We start from the raw sequence: 21677 nt of genomic DNA on the forward strand, positions 1-21677 counted from the left end.
AAAACTGGCAAAATCTTCGGCTGGGCTTCTGATATACCTCCCAGTAACAATTCCTGTCTTTCAGATGAGAGATTTCACCATTATCACAGCAATCAGAGACAAGAAAAGTTCAGGATACACATAGTGTAACTGAATATGCCACATGTGATAACAGGAGAAACAGGAGAACTGAAGACACATTAATCCTTGAGAAGTGACTTTACAAAATAAAACTCCCCGCCGCTGGGAGAGTTTTAAGGGAATAATCCAGTATGTGTTGCTGTGCAGCAGTGCTACTCATGTTCACAGGATGTTAGGAGCAGAAAGCCAGAGAGGGCAGGATGAAAGCAGCAGAATGGTTTGTGTCGTAGGCACTTGAAATTGGACATGGGAAGAGACATGCAGACAAATAAATGTTAGATTTTGTATTATCATGAGATGTTTGCATATGCCAGAAATGTGCAGTTGACATCAGATGGCAGAAAGAAATTAATGAAAATGACCCTAGAAGTCAAATTTGTAAATCTGTAAATGTTACTTTTCAAAAGACCGACTGGTTAACAATCATAACATGGTGTGCTTTGAAGTTTAGTTTGAAGGTACAGAGTCCAAATCAAAAGTTTCAACTTTATAAAAGCAGACTTTGAAGGGATGAGACAGTAAAATAAAATAAGATATAGAATTAATGGATGGCAACAGACAGATTTTGTTGAAGCACAGAACAGATTTATCCCAAAAGTGATACAAAGGCTAAAAATCAGTATGCCAAATGGTTCAACAAATCAGTTCATAACATACTGACCTGCTCAGACTACCCTTTTATTTAAATTTTAACAGGTTTCCTTCAGCCTGAACCAGCAGGTAAACTTGCAGTGAACATTACACACAACACTTCAGCGCAAACTCCTAAAACTAACCTAATCAAAAGTCTGGTCTTATCACGAGACAATCTAGACTGGTCTAGTCTGACCTCACCACAATACTTTCTCCTATGTTCTTTACCACTGTAGCGGCAATGCTTGTTAATAAGACAGAATTAAGTGTTGCTGTGCTTTCCCAGATGAGGCCCCATCTCTCTCTTCATCTCTGTGGTGCAGCCACAGAGCTATTCATGCATGCTGATTTAAGGTTTCTTTTGATAAGGGACAGCTCCCAAATGGGGATGCACTTAGCTAAGCCTGGCTATCATGATCAATGGTCATCCATTGGCGCCTATCTGTCTAGGGAGTGCCAGATGGACATCTGGACTGCATTCGTAAGTGTCAGGAGTAAGTGACTCATATCTCACCTTGATCAACCAATCAGGGACTGGTAGGGCCGAGTAACCCACGTGGGTCTCTGATGCCCATGAAACTTTCAGCCAATGAATGAGCTGAAGTTCCTCCAGGTAAAAACAGGCAACACAGAGCTCCCAGAGACTATTCCAGTAGGAGAATTTCTAAGGAGAATTCCAGGGGTGCAAGACAATTCCAGGGCAGGACAGCCCAGGAGCAGAAAGGCTCCCAAGGGCAGGACATTCTCGCAGCGCGCCTCCTGACCATCCTGAGACTCAGCCCGGACAACCACGGAACGGCCAGTGTGTCCGAGTGCCAGAACTTTCCTCTGTTCTAAGAGTCTAGAGCGGAGGTTGCCAGAGAGTAACCAGAGGATCCACCAGAGGTTAGCATCAGCAGCAAGCCTCGTGAACAGGTCGGAACTGTGGACAGCTGAATCACTATTCAGAACTAGGGCTTCATCAGGAACGAACCGGTCCTCTTCCTGACCTGCTGGGACCCACAGTCCTCTTTTCTCCCGTGCACAAACTCTTGCTAGTTTCAGCCAAAACTAACTAGCCGGTCTTCAGAGAGCATCAGCAGTGCACCGTCGCAAGCCGCAACAGCACAGCTTGGCACCGAGCCAGAGAGCGCGGATTGGACAGCAACAAGCCTGCAACTGTTTCTTTGGCCTGCAGGAGATCTGAATCCCCAGAGATTGGATGAGTATTCAACTTCACTGCATTACTGCTCGATAATTCAATTGTTATCCCAACCAGTTGATATCAATTTAATTCCTAAGAGTTATGTACTTGTTTTGAGTATCTAATGTAGAAGTTATAACCAAGTTCATTTATGAAACGGTCTAAATGAATGATATACTGAACGTATGTCCTCTTGATACATGTAACTCTTCGTGACTGATTGAATATATACCTTTTGTATTCTGATAACCCTCTCAATAAGATCTGTTAGGTTTATATGCATATTTTATGTATTAATAAATGTATTCTTGTGTATTAGTACCTGTGTGTGCGTTGTTTGAGTTATACCGCAAGGTTGGATTCTAAAGCCATTAAAAGAATCATTTTGTTACTTACTGCTACAATTAATAATTGTCCCAGTAAATGCCCAAACCCCTACAGAACTGGTGCCTCGTGGGAGCACACTACACCACTATATTGGAAGCTCTAATCTAGAATTAGATTCCTTTCTTGCAATTTAATGTGAACACCTGCACTTACTTTCTCTGTTGAGTTTCCCTGAACCACCCTCAAATGGCTTAAACTGACACAGACATCTACAAGAACCAACAAGTTTGATTTCTATTACATGTAAGGATACTTAAACAGTAAGTAGAACTAAACAAGAGAATTACCTATATGGAAATATGATCCTAGGGAATAGTAAACATGGATTTTAAAAAAGAAAACTTAACCCTTGCTTAACTCACTTGTTGCAGGCTCTTTAAAAGCAACAACAGTAGTGAACCACACAGAATAAGATGTATTTAGATTTTAAAAAGACATTCCCTCCTTAACATTTTAAATTTAAAGTTTGTCCATAAAAGAAAAATTGTTGACCATTAGCAACTTTTTGTTAGGTCAAAATGTTACGAGTCAAAATGTTATGAGACAAACTGAAAAGGTGCAGACAGGAGTTCTGACTGCATTTAAACAGGTACAGGTACAATAATAATTTAAACAGGGTAAAATACCAAACCAGTATTTTCCTTTTTATTTGGTAAAAAGGATCAATATTGCACAGCCCTCAGGGCCACTGTCCCACAACCCTCATTGCAAATGAGAGGTTTTAAAAGTGGGATGAAGACCAAACTCCTTCTATTGACTATGGACTGCCACTTTTTGGAAGACTATAACCTATCAGTCCTTAAAGCGTGTCATATCTGGAAGCCATCAGATGCCAGGTCTCTAAGAAGTGCAATGCCAGACATGACACAACCAAATATTACCTCTGATGACTCAGAGCAGACATAAAAGTGTTATATCACTACAGTAAAGCTAAACACAGTGAGGGACACATAAGTCAATCAGCCAGGCTGTTAGCTGATGTCTTTGAACAGCTCTTCACTGGTGCAGTAGCGTTACTATGGTTTCACTGCTCTCAGAAGAACATGCAACAGCCCTGATTTAGGCCTGTTTTAGGGGGATTTAGGGGGACACAGGGATGGACATGAAGGATCATCAGGTGAGTAACTCTCTTCCCTTATTCATTTACAGGCTGTGAGGGGAGATGCTATTGTTCCTTTTTTCACTTTAGTGCAAAATAAATAAGGCTCAATACAACCATAAAGCCTGAAAAACTGAGATTGAGGGATAAAGACAAGAAACTACATTTGTCTCCATGACAAGACTAATCAATCTAAGCCTTCAGTCCAATTGGTATGCAAACTGGCTAAATGGTTCTGTGGCACCTGTATTGGTGTGTACATTCTGCCTCTTTAAAAGCTTCTGCAAAGTCCAGAGCTCCCCTGTCTCACAAGCCTGTCTCACAAGGATGTGGCTGTTAATGCTGTTCTACTATGGGATACAACAATAAAAGGAAATCAAATGTAAATCTTTAAAGACATGATTATGAAATGGATGCCAGAGCGGCTACATGTTTTAATCTTTACAAGGAGCTCCTCTTCCTTGGCTGGTTGTCAATCTGGTTAACACAAGTATCACAGTATCCATGACTGCATTCCAAAACTCACCCTTTCTGTCTGCATACAAACATCAACACTACAGCCATGTCTACAACCCTACACTCTTCTGAATCAACTAATTAATCACTGCTGTGCAATCCTGCACTTCTTGTACTGTAGTTAAAACTCACCTTCACCTAGACTTCATCTAAAATTACACTACACAATAACTCACCGGTATCTATGACTTTGCCTTGCTTTTATGAAAAACAGATGTTCATTATTAACTTTACAACTTTAACACTTTAGATACAAACATCAACCAAAAAATACAGAGATACTGTTATAAATGTACTATTAAAAATAATAAAGGATGTTTCTGCATTTGCAGTACTTGTGCTAGTGCTCCACATTTTGTTCATAGCGAGAAGGGTTTCTCATAATTAAAAGGCCAGAGCTGAAGAGTGAGTGAAAGCAAATGCACACTGCTTGTTGTCCAGGTACTGAGTAACTGAGGGGAAGCAGTAGTTAACAGAAGTGTAAAGGTGGCTTAGCTGTCCGTGTCCATGACTGAGCTGCTAACCATGACAATCGAATTAGATGTCAGCTTAGACAATTCTGTTTTCCTGTGCTGAGAAACAGCCTTATATATAATATATATACATTTCCATAATGCTTGGGTAAGAATGAGGTTGACTTCTTTAATTAAGTTACTGTAGGATACAATCTCAAGAAAATAACTGAAGAGCCCAGAACAGGCAACTCACCTTGCAAGGCCTCCTTGGCACGAGCCAGCTCCTGCTCCTTCTGTGCCAGCTGCACCTTGAGCTCAGTGGCAGACAGCAGCTCTGCTGAGCAGCCTCCCTGGGAGGACTCCTCCAGATCCTTCGCCAACATCTCCTTCATCTGCCTCAGCAGATGGACCTCCTCCTGCAGCTGGACCACCTCCTCTCGCAGCAGCACTGAGCACAGAAAGCAGGACAGAGAGTTTGAGTGACCAGTACACTGAGCACTGAAAGAGATTGTGAGTCTGAATGACCAAGGACATTGCACATTGAGACACATTCTGAGACTGAATGACTGATGAATGACTAGTCTCCAAGGAAAGCCTGGATAAGAGCACCTGCTAATTATTTTCTGAGACAGAAGTCTTTGCTCAACACCTTACCGCTTATTGAAACAATTTCCCTAGATACAGTAAAATTGGTCTTACCCTCTGTGTCTGCAAACACTTAAAATCAGAAAAAAATAAATATTATATTTAAGCACCAAAGGACATAATTGGTAGATTCATCAAGCTGAATTAGCTTCTTTTAGGTTTAAATATTAAATATTTATAAAAAAGACAACTCCATTGTAAGGCTCGAAAAGATTGTTTCAGCGAGAATATTACACCTCTTTGTTCATATATAGATTCAAACACCCCTGTCAGAGTCTAATGAACACCAAAAATAAGCTTATCATGGGAACAACTGTTTTGACATCTGCCAGAAAAGCTTTGGTTACTTTACCAACAAAAGTACTATTGTTGAAGTGAATTAATTTCTCCTCACTTATACTAGAGTCTTACACAGTCACACCAAACCAAAAATAATAAACTACAAAGAACATCAAATCTAAGCTGCCAAAATGTTTTCCCACTAATTTGAATAACTTGTCAAGGGAACACTGTTAATGACTTCAAATCCACACACGTCAGTATGTGGTTTTCATCTTACGTCAGCTGTAAAAGAGTAGGGAGAGGGTTATGCAGAAGAAGCACAATGTCAGAAAAGTGGACTATTCTTAGCACACCTTCTGTTTCTGTTACCAATGTACAGAGCTGAAATACCTGTGACAACATATACTACAGATATAACTGAGCTATTGTAGCCACATGTAAGAACTATCAAAGACAGAATAACCAGGCACCCTAAGTACATGACAGACAGGTAAGTTGCAGCATAAGTTCTTGCTTAGATATATTTTAGCTCTTGTGGTGAGAGTGGTCCCCCCCTCTTAGCTTAATTAACAGGCTCGCATAGGTTTTTCAGGACAGTATGTGGCTGGCACCTGTCAGGCCATTTCCTGAGGTTTGTGAAAAAGTAGTCTTTACCAGCCTAGCTGGAGATATGTGGAACTCAATTAAACACCTGCAATTCTGTCTCTGATCCTGGATACCAGACATAAAAACACAAGGAATTTCCAAAAGTGTGGAGGTCAGGTTTTTCACAGGACCAACAATCTTCATATATCTCTGAGCCTCCTGGAGATATATCTAACATGATGTGTACAGCAGGACATTCTGCTCTATATTTAGGAGTAAGAACTTCATGTAATTCTTCTGAAAGACTGAGACAAAGCTGATTCACTCCTGTGTTTTATCACACAGCATCGTAATTATTTTACTTGGCAATCTGGTAATTGTAAAGCACGCAACAGAACATTCTAGTACCATAGCAGTTGGAGAGCCAACTAACCAAGGTCATCATCTCCTGGATTAGTCACAAGTTCCTGAAACAATAACTGCTATTGTGTTACACTGTTGTGTAAAATGTCTCTACACATGACAGGACTTTGGTGCCCTGTGGTTTAAGACAAAACTGTAATTTGTTTTAAACACTGCTGAGCATACTGAGCTTCTTTATATATATTGCTGACAACTGCATTACTGGATCTACACTGCTTTTTAAAGCTGTGTTAATTTTCCAAATGCAAACAAATGTTATAACTTCACTTCTGTGCCTTAAGATTTGCAAGTCACCTCCCAGGTTCTGCTCCTCAGTATAGTGCTTTCACACGTTTTAAAACAATGTCGTATCACTGCTGCAGGATAGCCAATCACTCAGATGAGAGAGAAGAGAACCATCACCCTGCTTTAAAGAAATGATAAAAATATGGGCAAAAACATTTCTGTCCTGGGAAAATGCAGCAGCCTAAAAAAACAGTAAACATGAAAATCAGATTGATAAAGGACCCATTCTGCTGTGTGTGTGTCAGACCAGTTTACTTGGCTGTTTAGTGTAACACATTTTGCAAGTGCCACTTCCCTGAGCTGACTGTGTGAACTGTTTCGCAGTCTCATCATTAATACAGATATATTGGAGCAGTAGAATAAGAGACAAATTCTAGAAGGAATGGGAAATGACAAAATCTAACAACACTTATCAGAAGTGCAGGTGTGTGGGCAAGTCATGGATAACAATGGCAATTGTATTAGCATATCTCAAATTAGGCAGTCTGCAAAGGCGAGACATGGGCTGTCTTGGTTTCTAAAGGTAGAACAAAACAGTTATCAGCATCTCTAGGATTTATTTAGTTTTCCTGTTTGTTTATTTGATATTTTCAATTCTGTTTAAAATGTACATTGATATATAAAAAAAATTACATTGTACATCTAAGTTGAAAGAAACTCACATATACTGTAGATATCCCAAGGGGAAAAAAGCTCCAGGGGTCTTGTTTAATACTACATGTTTAAGACTAAGATTTGCGACCCCCATTATTTTTATAGTCAGATAATTTTATTATGAATGTCACCCAATGGAAGAAGATTGATTTCACAGATGTATGGTGTAAATCAATCTTTAGAACAGTTTACTGCAGTCCTCAATGACTGGCCAATAGCTGGTTGATCTGGAAGAAGAAGTCAGAAAGAAACTAGAAGCCAAGCACAGTGGTCCACTGCAGAAAAAAAAAAAACAAAAGACAAAAGGCAGAAACAAAGAAACCTCAAAATATCTCCAGGCTGTCAGCTGTTTGAAAGTACAAGCCCAAGCAGAAATCACAATGTTTCTTCTCATAGCAACAGGTGAATAGTTAAGGAATGAGCCTGATGATCCTGACCAGCTGTGGTGTGTAATTAATTCTGGCTGTCCTGACAGAGCATCGTGAGAGGCCAGACAACTACACCTCCTCCCCACCCTGACTGACCCAAGCAGTAGTACCATTCCGTGTTACTATTAGAACAAGCAGAAGGTTGTACAGTAGCTGTAATACTTTGAATACAGTTTGGCTCTTTTTAGCATAAGGGTTAATAGAAGGAACATTTTGAACTGTACTCTGGCCATGATCATAAGAATGTTAGAAAGATTACAAATGTGAGGAGGCCATTCAGTCCATCTGTCCCATTTGAGACAGCAATTAATCCCAGGATATCATACAACCATTTTTTAAAGGAAGTCAGGGTATTGACTTCAACCACATGTCTAAGTAGCTTGTTGCACACTCCTTCACACTATTACTAATTAAATTAGTATAACTAATTATGTACAATAATAACAGTATATATGAAATACAGTATATCTAAACTGTGCAATTGCAGCCTGGAGTTTTCACAAAGAGTGATAAGGCAACCATAAAATCCTGATGAGATAAATGTACACTGTTATTTTTTTTTAAGTGTTCGACTGAACTGTGTTCCCTGCCCTTGGAATTCTCAAAACTCTAAGAAGGAATGGAAGATAACTCGGCTTATTTATCATGGGGGTGGAAAGTTGCACAAAACATCAACAGTAACAAAATCAAATATTAATAACACCATCTTCCATCATCACCAAACATTTTATTATTGATGATTTATTGACACCCTGAAGTGTGTTTTGGTGAAAAGAGTGTTCAGTTCAGTGCTGATTCAAGGTTGTTTCACAGGTGTGTGCATATTTCATAACAACAATGCCCTGTCCAGTGTGCTGGAGAGCTTCAAGCAGCCTGTCAGCTCCTCCGTGTTCTCCTGGGCGTCCTCCCAAATATTTGTGAGTCATTAAGAAATTATTTCATTCATACTTGCCCAGTCTCCGGGCTGACACAGCAGTCTTGAACTCCAGTGCATTGCTCTGTTCACCTGCCCTCTCTCCGCCTACACATCTGTCAAGTATAAGTGCTTCAGTGTAGTTTCAGATGGAACTGCAGCTTTTCAGCTCTTAATTTATCTTTCTTATCTTCAACTGGCATAATTCCTAAAACTATGCCCTGTATAGGCCACAGTCATTTCTGTAGTGTAGATACACTCAGGTCAATACAGAGAAAACAAAAGACAAAAGTCATTAACAGTCACAGTAGTCTCTTAAAAATGTTTAAGCTATAGATCACTCTTTGACCCACTCTTTAACCTATAGCTCAAACCCTGGCTTGTTACAACTAAGTTGTAAATTTGTTGAAAGTTTCTCAAAATTACAGATCTCATCACTGACAATGAAACAGGTGTTGTTGTAATCACCCTGGTTTTTTATGTATATTATTTTCCTCCAGATGATTGGTGCATTTTTTTCAATGATTGTGTGGGTCTTGAAACTACAGGAAACAGATGCATTACAGAGGACTGGAACCAATAAAAAGATAAGAAGGCCATACACCATAGTATGAAGTGAGAAACAGTTAAGAAGCTTTAACAAGTGTGTGCAAAAGCCTTCCAGCCAGCTCCAAGACTATGTAATATGGGAGTGCTGAAATATTACAGAAAAGAGACTTAGGTAGACCAAGATCATTTGCTTGCATCTGCTCTTTCTCTCAGCAAAAACCCCACTAATGCAGCATTTATTACAGATGGCACAAAGAGTTAGACTCTTGATAACAACCATCTTTCACCTTCTTATTAGGGACAATCTTTCTTCTTTTTTTTCCTCAGGAGGGTACAACCACAATCAGCGCAACAGACAGAAAAGAGAGCACGTCCACCCTGGAGACTAGCATAGTGACACACATCTAAGACTGGATGAAATACCTTTGCCACACAGATGATACAGTCGCCTCCAACACAGGGTGTGTAGAAAGGCCATTACAACCGGTTATGCATTTTATTTTAGGGTTGTGTGCTACAATGGGTAAATAATCTATTCAAATGATTTTGCTGTGAGCTTCATTAATGTAATAAATTTCACCACTCACCACTGCCTGCCTCTTGGTCTGTTCTTCAACCATGTCATCTGTTCAGATTCAGTTTTCCAGAAAGTGATTAAATGACTGATTGGGAGAATCATGTTACTCAAAATGTGTACTCAAGAGAAAATTCCTATGCTAATTGAATAGCTTTGCCTTTGATTAGGGCTGACTGGAAACAGAAGGGAAGATGTGAAGAAAAGTCCTTTCCCCTCTTGAGAGGTGAATCAGTATTGTTCACTTTTTTCTATTCAAAGTATGGATTGATCTTTGCAAACATCTTAATTAATGAAATGCTTACTACCTCAGTCAATATCATTCCTATCCAACAATAGCATAATGCCATTCTCCTGATGGCACTGATACCTGAGATACGCCCCTCTCTTTCCAGACTCACCTTCATTACCCAACATGCACCAGCCTGCCAGGAAGCCAGTGGAAACCAATGAGTGCTGGAACCATTGCTATTGTAAACAAAGGGCCTGTAGTGTCCTTGCCAAGACATTCACGTCCAATACCGCTCTCTGTGATAATTCCAGAAAATGTGCTTTAACTATGAAAGCAGAGTTATTCTTAATCAAAAGTTTCATTATTTAAAGTCTAAATTAATCACAGTGCTTCAGGGAGTTTCTTTCAATGAGTCTAGAGTACACAGCAGTGTGTCTTTAAAGTTTGCTTTATATTCTTCAGTTCTTTGCATGTCTGGGTTTGATGTAGACTGGTTTATCAATGTTTTTAAATGATGTCAGTGTTCTCTCTACAAGGAAGACATTGCTGTGTGATGGAGTCAAAGTCTTATTAGATCATGGACAACACAGTCTACCAAAGTTGTAACTCTGGCATGACAATAGTTGACTGACTTCTTATTTCATTACTTTGTTCCTGTTGTTCTCAACTACTTGAAATATTTTTTAAATGTTCTCTGGAACATTTCCAGACCTTTGGAAATCCCCTTTTCCACTGCATGGAATGCTTCCAAATCAGCTGTTGGCTAGACCGAACAATCTCCTTCACTTTGTGAAGCTGAAAGCTTACTTACGACAGTAGCAGTGAAACTGTACTCCCACCTTCCAGATGAAAAAGCCTTAACTATACTTATGATCACTTGTTTTAAATTTACTAGTTCCTATTTTTTAAATTAAACAGGAAGAAGAGTGAATTTGCAAGAATGAAGCTGATTTATTACAGCACTACTAACAGCACTACTAAATTGTGACCTCAGGGATACCACTGATCTGTCACTGCCTTCTAATGTTTGATGGATTCCTCAGTACCAGCAGTAGAATTTTCCAAGAACATTTGTCAAGTTATTCTTGACTCACTACAGGTCTTTAGAAACAGCAGCTATGAGTCATGAAAGCCAAAACAAGCCTATAAGTACTGAAATCTCACTTCAGACTACACCAACATTCATTGCCAAAAATAAACCAAGAGTAATGACAGAACATTTTCTGGACTGGTGACCCCAAGAGTCTGTCTGACTAAGAAACCATAGGTGGCCTACTGTAAATAACACAAGGTTATAATGGGCTTCAGTGATAGGTGAGGCAAAAGCATATCAAGTGCGACTCCTTATAGCTCTGTTTTTTCTTAAAAGATTAAAGAAAAGCCTAATGACGATATGTAGTACAGTAAACCCTTTCTGGGGAAGAGTTAATGCTAAGAAATTTTCCAAATTCCTTCCCAAAACATGCTTCCTGTTTGTAATTGTTTATAAAAAGTAAATTACAGAAATGCATATAGAGACAATTCATCTATGAACATGTGCAATTTAATTGAAAGGAGAAAAAATAACAAATGTTGGAATGTAGCATAAACTATACAAATAAAAATGAAAAAGAAAAACTGTTAGTTACAACATTCCTAAGTGTAATGCTAAATTCCTTTTCTATATCTAGATGGAATGTGAATCAAATCTTCCATGGGCTGGATTAAAAACACACAAACTGCGTTGGCGTGCACACACTTGAATGCCAGCTCATCTCAATACAGCAGACCCTGTTATTGTAATGAAAGCGTTCTTTCAGGACCCTATGCAGATGACAGAATCCGGGGTAGAGTGAGGAAAACACGAGGAAAAGAGCATGCGGGAGTCGGGAATGAAAACAGGGGGTGTGTCCATGGTGCGCTGGTGTTCGGGGGAGGTGTGGACGAGGCAAACAGTCCAGAAGTGAGTCCAAGGGGGAATCCGAGACGAAGCAAAAGTCCAAAGCCAGGCGGTCCATCCAAGACAAACGGCATTAAAAACAGGAACCGGGTCAGGACCGGCATGGGAACAGGAACTAAAAACTTGACGGGACCAGGCGCTTCCAGGTCCCAGACTCACCTGGTACGGAAACCAATGCAGAGCCCGGAACAAAGTAAGTGTCTGGCTTTTAAGGGGAACTGAAAAGGGGGCTGGAACAGAGAGCAGGTGCAGGAGATGAGTAAAAAACAAGGAAGGGCTGGAGCGTCCTTAAGAGGAGGGGTTTACGAACGTGACAGTTATTGGATTAACAGCCAACAATCTGCCTGCAGAAAGGGGATCCTACACAAAGACATTGCCAGTGATGTACCTGATAAGAGCAGAAGTTTACATAACCCTTATAAGAAGAGAGGCAGGAATTCACTTTAAAGCAGGTATGGCTGCTTTTTTGAGAAAGTATTGAGCACTAGAAAAGAGAAAGCCTGCATTGCTGCATCATAGACCTTTTTTTCTCAGTGTGGCTATACTCTTATGTCAGTAAGTGAATTAGGCATTTCTAAAGTGTTAGAATAACCTTCAGGTTTCCACATGTCCTGGAAAAGTACAGTCAGCTCATTTCAAAGAAACACTCTTCTCTGCGGATTGGAAGTAGGCAAGCATGATGAGGACTCCACCAATGTTCACCATTGCTCTTTTTTAGGAACAATTAACAGACCTTTGAAAACAGACCTTTTATCTTAGAAAATAAACAAAGCACAGCAGCTTGTTTTAATTTTTTGTTCCCATTATACATTTGCATACTCCAACGATGACTTACACAAGTAGATTCCTCAAGCCATCTTCCTTTTACATGAAAACTGCCTTTTAGCAGAGCATTTTTGCATAATGGTGCAGTCATGTCTGCTTGTCACTGTCTCCTAAACAAGAGAATAAAAGGAAGTCTGCCCATCGTCAAAACTGTAGTGCATTTCCCAAGATCTGCTGCAATGAATGGCTGTCCAGCGGCGGAGCGGCTATGAGGATCTGAGCCCAAGAGAAGGCCGTCTCTCTCACTCAGGATTTCCAGGCCCATAGCAAAAAAGCCTGTGTGTGACTGCATTGGAGGGGGAACACCCTCTGACTTGGATATTCAAATTGCAGTTTCACAAAAAGTTACCTCTTCTCCTCAGTGATACAACCTGGTTTTCACAAAAGACCAGTCTCTACACATCTGACTCTGCATCACATAGGTGGCAATAAACAAGAGTGAGTTAACAAATGTAGTTAACAAACTATGTCTCTGATAAAATTAAAATGATTAAAGTTGAGGAAGGTTAATTCATATAGAAAAACAGCTATTTTACCCTTTATGTGCTTTACTACAGGTGTCAGTGGCACAAAGTTAAGATTCAGTGGATGAAGGAACTTGAACTTTTTTGCAAGGAAGAGTGGGATAAAATTGCAAAGTCCAGGTGTGCAAAGTTGATAGAGACTTATTCACAAAGACTTACTTCTGTAATAAATGCAAAAGGTGCTTCCACAAAGTATTAGCTGGGGGAGGTGTGCACATGTTTATAATTTATTTAACAATCATTTTTCCTAATAATTATCTATTTGTTTTTCTCTTGAATTTTGTTGGTTGTAAGGTAACATTAAAGATGGAAAAATGTCTGACATGATTTATCTTGATTTCTGGCTTTACATCACAAAAACCTGCAATTTCAATAAGGGTGTGTAGACTTTTTATATCCACTGTAAGTGTATTTTTTAATGTTGTATAGATGTAAAGAGTGTTCATACAAAATACAACCTTTCTATCTCATATTTGTTTGTTAAAATACAATCTGTAAGAAGCAAAACAATAACAAAGATATTACATTAACTGTCCTCTTTAGGAATGCTTTATTTTTCTTCAAGAGAATATTTGACAGAAAATGGACATGGACAGGACCAGAATGCAATTGTCAATACAACTATAACATAGCAAGTATGACCAAAAAGGATGCTGGGGGAGACAAATGCCGATAAAGAGGTGACAATTTTGTGATTTATTTACTTTAAAGGAGCCTCTCCATAGTTTGCTGCTGCAGTGTGTGTTATTTTCTCCTGTACTCACATGCCTAAGACACAGAAGTCTTTACTGTGTTTCTCCTGGCAGCCGCAAGTGACTCCAGACCTGACATGGCAAAGCTGGAAGCCCAGGACTAAAAGCTGATGGGAAATGACAGTGTCTGTTTCAATGAAAAGAAACACTGTATTAGCAGTCCTTTTGGACTCGCACTAAAAACAATAATTAAATCACATCTTGCGGGGGTGCAAGTGAATCAATGAGGCAGGCTGGACGTGATATATAGCATACAGTTATCTGCCATGTAGATAGGTTTTTGTTTATTTCCTAGAAAATCCCAATTCTTGTGTACATTCCCACAACTGGGCCTGCTCTGTGTTGCCAGTGCAACTCAGAAATCTTCCTGTTTTGTATCACAAAAAAAACTTTTATGAAATCAAGACTGGTTTCAAACAAAAGAAGGTCATTTGGCCCATCTAGCTCATTTAGTGGTTCTGTAGCTTACGGATCCAGGGAGCCTTTGCTTGAAAGAAGCCAGAGACGTCTTTTTTAATCGACATCAATAATAAGCTAATGTATTTATGATTATCTTACCTAACCATCACTTTGGAGACACCAGAAGTTTTCAATATTTCAGGAATCTCAAGCTGGTTTTAAAAATGGACTGATGAAATACACCACTGACCTTTTTGATGTCTGTGAGCTCTAGTGTCAAATACAATAATAAACCATCAAATGCTTGACCCTCATTGCCATGCTGAAGGCTCTCAGTCAATACTTTTAATGATAAAAACATCAAGACTAGACTAATGTCTTGCTAGGCTGAGGAACGTTTCCAAGGCATTTGAAATTAATAAAGGTTGAAAAGAATTTCTGATTTCTTGCTTTTGCTTCAAGAAGACTCCTCTCCCAATGTCTAATGTACAAGCACGCACAGGGTTATCGATCATGCTGTACTGCTAAGCTGCTGTAACAGGGGGATGTGTGCTTGCTGTGAAAATGCCAGGCTGCCACAACTAATGAGGCCGAGTGAAACACCAGATAAATGAAGCAGCTCTTCATTTAATCCACTGTGGCCAGCTGAGAGCAGGCACTGGCGATCAATAGCGTTAATGTGAAGATTTAAATAACTGCACTTATTAATTCATCAAACTGGTCTTTAAGCAGCAGAATCATGTTCAATTTTACATGCCATGGGGATTGAAAAGCATCATGTGGTTACAGCAGGGAGTCCTGCTTTAACATTCACAAAACAATGGCATGATCCTTTGTAAAAGCTTCCCCAACTCACATCTGTAGCAACAATCCATATCAGATGTAGGGAAGATGGTCAGAGAGAACAGCACTACACCACCGATTTCCTCTTTCAGTTCCCTTCTCAGACTCCATGGCCTGCAGTGGCAGGCTGGTTTGGTTTGAAGCATGTGTACACCTCCTCAAATCCCATCTGATTACCTGTACCCATCCAACAATTTACATCTACTTCTGTAACTCTGATTAATAGAGAGCTACACTGTATTAACTGCTTTCCAGCTTCACTGTCTACAGTCAATGAACAATATCATTTTAATACTCTCTAGCTCTCAAAGGTGGTTTGCGTAGCTGTTTGGATAGGTCCATACTAATGTAGCACACCTAGATTTGGCAATGTTTGCCTATTCCTCCTTACAGAACTGTACATGCTCAGGCAAATTGTGATGGGGCCATTGGTGCACTGTACCCTTCAAGACATTTCACGGATTATCAATGGGAGTGATGTCAGAGCTCTGACTTGGCCACACAAAGATGTTTACCCTTCACTTTTGTTCTTCAGTAACTCCACCTTTGCTTTGGCTGGGTGCTCTAGATCAGTGGTTCTCAAACTGTGGTACGCGTACCGGCAGTGGTACGTGGAGTGCCGCCAAGTGGTACGCCAAATGACCCTGGAACTGTGTCGTGTGCGCTGAAAAAATCGGGACGGATTTTCATATTTTGTATTTTAATACGTGTCGAATACGCAGCCTACGTACTACGATACAGTGCGCGCTGATACTTCAGTGGACACAAGAGATACTCTGTAATTCTATACCACTCTATAGGAATGCGTGCTACGGATGCAAGTGACCAATTGTATTTAAAAAGAGCTACTGTATCACTAGCAAATAGGGAGAAAGGAGAATGTGCGTGATTTTGGAACAATGCTAACATTGTAAACACAGGAATGCATAGAAATACGTGCTACAAACGCAGGTAATATTGTGAGCACACGAAAGCGTGATAACAGAAAATATTTAAGAACTGTTCTAATTTGAGAAAAATACACCAAGCGTCTCTGTGTTCCTTTCCCATGCGCATGAAATAAAAACTTTAAATAAATACGGAAATAAAAACGGAAACGCGGAAAAATGCAAGCTTGCGGATTGCTAAAGCAGGTAAGCTACACTATTTTTGAAGAACCTTATTTACCGTTGGCAAAAGAGATGACACGTTTTATGTGTAGAGAAATGCTGCTGCCCCGCTCCCCCTGAAAGACACAGTCATTCATAGAATTATTGAAATGAAGGATTATATCAAAAGTACACTGATAGAGCGCGTTAAGATGAGCAGATGTTTTTCACTGCAATTAGATGAGTCTGTAGTCGATTTGGCCAATTTGCTCGTTTACGTTAGATACCAGTTTGAGGGCATGTCCCACGAAGACTTTCTGTTCTGTAAGCCGCTACCAACAGGAACTACAGGAGAGCACATATTTCAGCTTCTGAATGAATTTATCGAAGAGAATGGCCTCGACTGGATAAAATGCGTCTGAGTTTGTATAGAGGGTGCTAGAGCAGTGACAAGCCGACATAACGGTGTAGTTACACGAATTAGATAGGTTGCTCCAGAAATTAATGTACGCATTACAACATCCACCGCGAGACCTTTGCCGTCAAGAAAATGCCTGACGATTTAATATCTGTTAGACTCTGTTGTGAATTGTATCAAGGCTCGAAAAATTAATTCACATCTGCTTTGCTCAACTAAACAGGCTCACCCCTCTCACTGAAATGGTGCTTTTTTATTAGTTGTTGTTAATGTTTTTTTTTCTGTAAAACACTTTGAGAAGCCACCTTTAAAGGCGCTATATCAAATAAAGTTTATTATTATAATATTTATTATATGTATGTGTGAGTGTGTGCACGCGCGCTCATGTTGGTCATTAAGAATTTCTGGGGATCCTATGAGAAGATGACTTGTACGTGGTACCTGGATGCTTTGGTTGGATTAGGGGTGGTACTTGGTCCAAAAAGTTTGAGAACCACTGCTCTAGATCATTGTCACTTCTGAAAGGTGAACTTTTGTCCCAGTTTCAGCTTTCATGCAAAAGGCAGCAGGTTTTCCACAAGGATTTTTCTGTACTTCGTACTATTCATCTTCCCTTCTATCTTTCCAAAGTCCTTGCTGATGAGTAACATTCTAGGAAACCATGATGCTGCCACTACTTTTCTTTGGTTGATATGCTGTGTTGCATTTGCGCAAAATGCAATTTTTTGTATTTAAGCCAAAAGTTTCATTTTAGTATTGTTAGACCACTAAACATTTTGCTACTTGTTTGCAGTATCACTTTAATGCTTTGTAGCTATTTCCTTTAGCAATGGCTTCCTTCATGTCCTCATACCATACAGGTCAGATCTGTGGAGAATTTGGGATATTGTTGTCACATGCACACTTTGACCAGTCTTGGTCATAAAACCCTGTATCTCTTTCAAAGGTTTCTTGCTTGTTCATCTAGTTTGGATGAATGGCCTGATCTATGCAGGGTTTAGGTGGAATCATACACCTTTCACTTCAAAATTTTCACCTTGACCATTCTCCAAGGGATATTTAATATCAATCTCCTGCTCTGTGCCTTTCCACTTTATCCTGAAGGTCTTTTTGTCACGCCCAGTACACCTAGAGGGCACTCTAGTTCTGTCATGTTCCTGGTTCCCTGTGATTATTCATCTCTTTCTGGTGTGTCTTGTTTTGTAGCCTATTTACTTCCTGCTTCTGCTCTGCTCCTCGCTCAGCATTGGCGTTAGGATGTCCTGAGACCCGCCTAGCACCAGGTTGCTCCTGTCCATGGCCCGAGGGCATACAGTAGGTTTCTATACACCAATTTCCTGAACAGCTGAGCCCGGGCTAACCCCCGTCTTGCCTCTACGGATAGGGTCTTTTTCGCTCTCCTGCCATTCCACGGATCATCCTTTCAGACATCCATGACACATTAACGTTGTTATGCACTATGAAGACAGCTGATTTTATTCAGAAATCATCAGAATCACTTCAATTAAACACAGGTGGGGGCTAATTAAATTGCTGTGCAATTTGTAAGGCAATTGGTTACACTAGTGATTTACAATTGCTGTCAGAGGCATATGCATACTTATCCAACCCATTTTTTTAAATTTTCATTTGTAATTACTTTTCAGAATGTTTGAGGATTTGTTTTTCAATCAAATGTGTAAATAAAGGTTAATAAATGTAGATATAATGTGTCTTGATTGCCCACAAAATGTGTTATTTTTAACACTGTTAACACTGTTATAAGCACTGTTTATAATTTATCAGCTTTGATTAACAAAATTACCATCTTTTTATAACCCTATGAAACAAGTCTAACTCTGTGAAAACTATATGCTGGTAGGATATCCTACAGTATCTACTTAAACTTTTAATTAAGCACTACATACAGTATGTCCAAGAGGAAGCTACCAAATCTGTAAGAAAAGAATAGTAAAGTGGCGGACGTTGATATGAATTGTGCCCAAGAGACATCAAGGTGCAATTCAGTACAGGGGCAGTGACACTTACAATAAGTAGCTTTAAATCATCATTAGCTTTCACAATCTTTATTTAACCACACAGAAAGACATTAAGGAGTCAGTTGTTTAAACAGCATTTAATCAGAAGTTCTTATTACAAACTCTCTTTCTGCCAGCTCACTCTTTTTTGTGTGGCATGTTGTGAAGAAATAGTTTTTAAAATCTTAAAAGGTCTGTTGAGACCTTTATTCATGTTGTGAACTGGTGTTCATTGCAGTTGGTATCACTAGTTCTCTTTGTTGACAAAAGAAGATCAGATCATTTGAAATCTACAGGGTTGCTAAATGGCGTATATCCTTAATTGTACACAGAGTCCGGGTACAGAATCTATGTTCTGCAGGTAACATGACAAGAATGTCGATATTTGATGTCAGTGTTTAATTTCGCTAGGAGAATTTTTTTTCTCCATATCTTATCAATCCATTCATCACTATTCAACACACAGGACTCTCGGGGAGATAGGGGGCAGTTTGAGAATCAATTAGTCATTAAAATTGATCTGCATTTCTAATTGCACATGGGGACCCCTGTTGAGTTAACGGAAGAGTGCACTGTGAGCTCACAGTGCAGTTACACATAAAAAGGTGCTGAACACAATCTTAATAGACACTTACATTTTCAACAGTTTGAACTAAGTGTACTTCATAGTGCTTTCTAGAAAACATTCCAAAATCTAAACAAAAGAAATTACAGGAACATTCCCAGGTAGTGTGCAAGGAAGCAATGACACTTCATGTCTTTCAAAAGGCTAATTGAACTAAACCATTTGAGCAGTATGAAACAATTTAATCTTTACAAATTTCGAATTAAGTACAAAATTGGGGACTTTGTGAAAGTACTGTAAGTTGCCCATGTTGTCGCAAACTCACATTAGAGTTCCTACAAACTGTTCCTACAGACGAGATACAGCTCTTCCTGCTAATTAGTCACAGTAATGACTGATGTAATGTGATGTACAGGACAAATAAGTAAAGTTTCTGCAGTAGACATTTCACTGCAGATATATTCCAACGCGATCTGCACGCAAAGCTGACAAGTACTATTTGTCGGCAAAACCCTCTCAAAATCAAGTGCAATATTTCTATTGGATTAAAAGAGATGCATTCACAAGCCAGCTTGTTTACAATGTAATAAGGCAACAACATGTCACTGGAAGTTTTATTTAATTATATTTAGGTATACAATTATTTAATTATTTGCCTCATTCTGAATACACATACCTGCAAATTCTGTCTGTTTTGTGATGGAAGAGGTTTTTCAAGTTACTATGTACATTTTACTTTCATTGTGGTTTGAAATGTGCTCATCAACGCTGATTCTTTCTAACCCCGAAATATAAAAATAGCATTGCAGTTCCCCTTTAAGAGTTTTCACTGTATTTTGTAGCCAAGGATTTGGGATTAAAAGTAATGTGATCACTAAATCAGTGTCCAAAGGGCAAAAGAAGATGATCTCTGGTCCTCTCTTGATATCTAGACTGGACGGGTCACTGGGGGTGTTCCCCATGTTAATAGTTTCAGTCAGTTAGTGGTGCGTTTTTATACTGGAACCAAGCTAACCTAAAAGCCTGTCTCACTGGATATGTCTTCTAAAAGTCCAAAGTCCCATCACAGTACAGCTGAGTGTGTAAAAACACTACAGTGATCTGGGACACTGTGCTAAAGCAAAGCCCAAACCAACATACAGGCTTTCCACATATTCATTTGCATAGGGGTGTCCAACTCTGCTCATGTCTCATAACAGATGACAAGGCTGTCTAAGCCACATTTCAGGTTTCTATGTCACCATTTACATTACTCCATTTATTACTAATCATTATTAATAAGGAGCACAGTGCAGCATGGTGGCACACTGGTTAATATTGCTGCTTCACAGAGCTGTGGCTCTGGGTTCAATGGGTTGGTTTCTTGTGAGTGCTCTGGTTTGCACCCATAGTCCAAAAACATACTGGTAGCTTTATCGGCTTCTGGGAAAATTGACCCTGCTGTGTTTGTATCTATGTTGGTTCGTGCCCGGTGATGGACTGGCATCCCATCCAGGGTGTATCCTGCCTTGCTCCAATTGTTTGGCTCTGGCTCCCTCATGACCCAGTATTGGATGAAGTGATTAGAAAAGGGATGGATGGAATATGGAGCAGGTGCTGAAGAATGGATGATCCTTCACTGCCACGTTACAGTAAGTTATGATTCTTATTTGTCCTGTAGTTATTTGATAAGAAGACATTATTATCCAAGATGACTTAAAATATACAATAATACATAAAGTACAAAAAAAATAAACACAGCAGAAAAAAATGGAACTAAATGCCCAGAAACAAAAACAGTGTGATGCCCATAGAGCAGAATGGAAACAACATCGATTTTATTTATCTAGCATATGAATGACAGAGAATCATTACCTAGAATAAAGATGGAATGTCTTTGAGCAAAAGACATCATTTAGATTTGCTTTCAAAGCACAATTTCAAGCATTAATCTGACTGATGTTTATTCCCTTCTCGTGTAGGAAGTGCAGGAAATGACAGTCCTTTTGAACTAAAGGACATTTTGCTGGGCGTGCTCTGCAGGGCTGAGGGCAGGAGAAGCACCGGAAGTCACTGCAGGTTACCGCTCCCACTGAAGGACTCCCTAGCTGCTGGCAAAAAGCAGGGCTTGTGCGTAATCCAACACAATAAAGTGCTCTTTTCAGATCATTACTAAACTGTATTTATTCTGTTTTATGATGATTATGAGCCATTATTATAATTATGTCAAAACTTTTCTAAGTGTTGCTATGCTACTGTCTGTTATTTAAGATTACAGAGGAGCAGGTCCAGTCAAGCATTAGCAGTGAGTCATTAATAAGCACCGTTAAAACATATTTCCTTACAGATGACTTACAATTGGAT

General features: G+C 39.5%; 1 protein-coding gene across 1 annotated transcript in view; it reads right to left on the minus strand.

Annotated features, from left to right (window-relative positions):
• The window catches only part of kazna (kazrin, periplakin interacting protein a), a 607020-nt gene that overhangs the window by 150514 nt on the left and 434829 nt on the right, over positions 1 to 21677 (minus strand). The window contains exon 5 of the mRNA XM_088617118.1: positions 4647 to 4841. Coding sequence (XP_088473244.1) covers positions 4647 to 4841 — 195 coding nt within the window. The remainder of the gene's footprint in view (positions 1 to 4646; positions 4842 to 21677) is intronic.

This window comes from Lepisosteus platostomus, chromosome 23 (genome assembly GCF_059453375.1).
Source record: "Lepisosteus platostomus isolate fLepPlt1 chromosome 23, fLepPlt1.hap1, whole genome shotgun sequence".
Classification (NCBI taxonomy): Eukaryota; Metazoa; Chordata; class Actinopteri; order Semionotiformes; family Lepisosteidae; genus Lepisosteus; species Lepisosteus platostomus.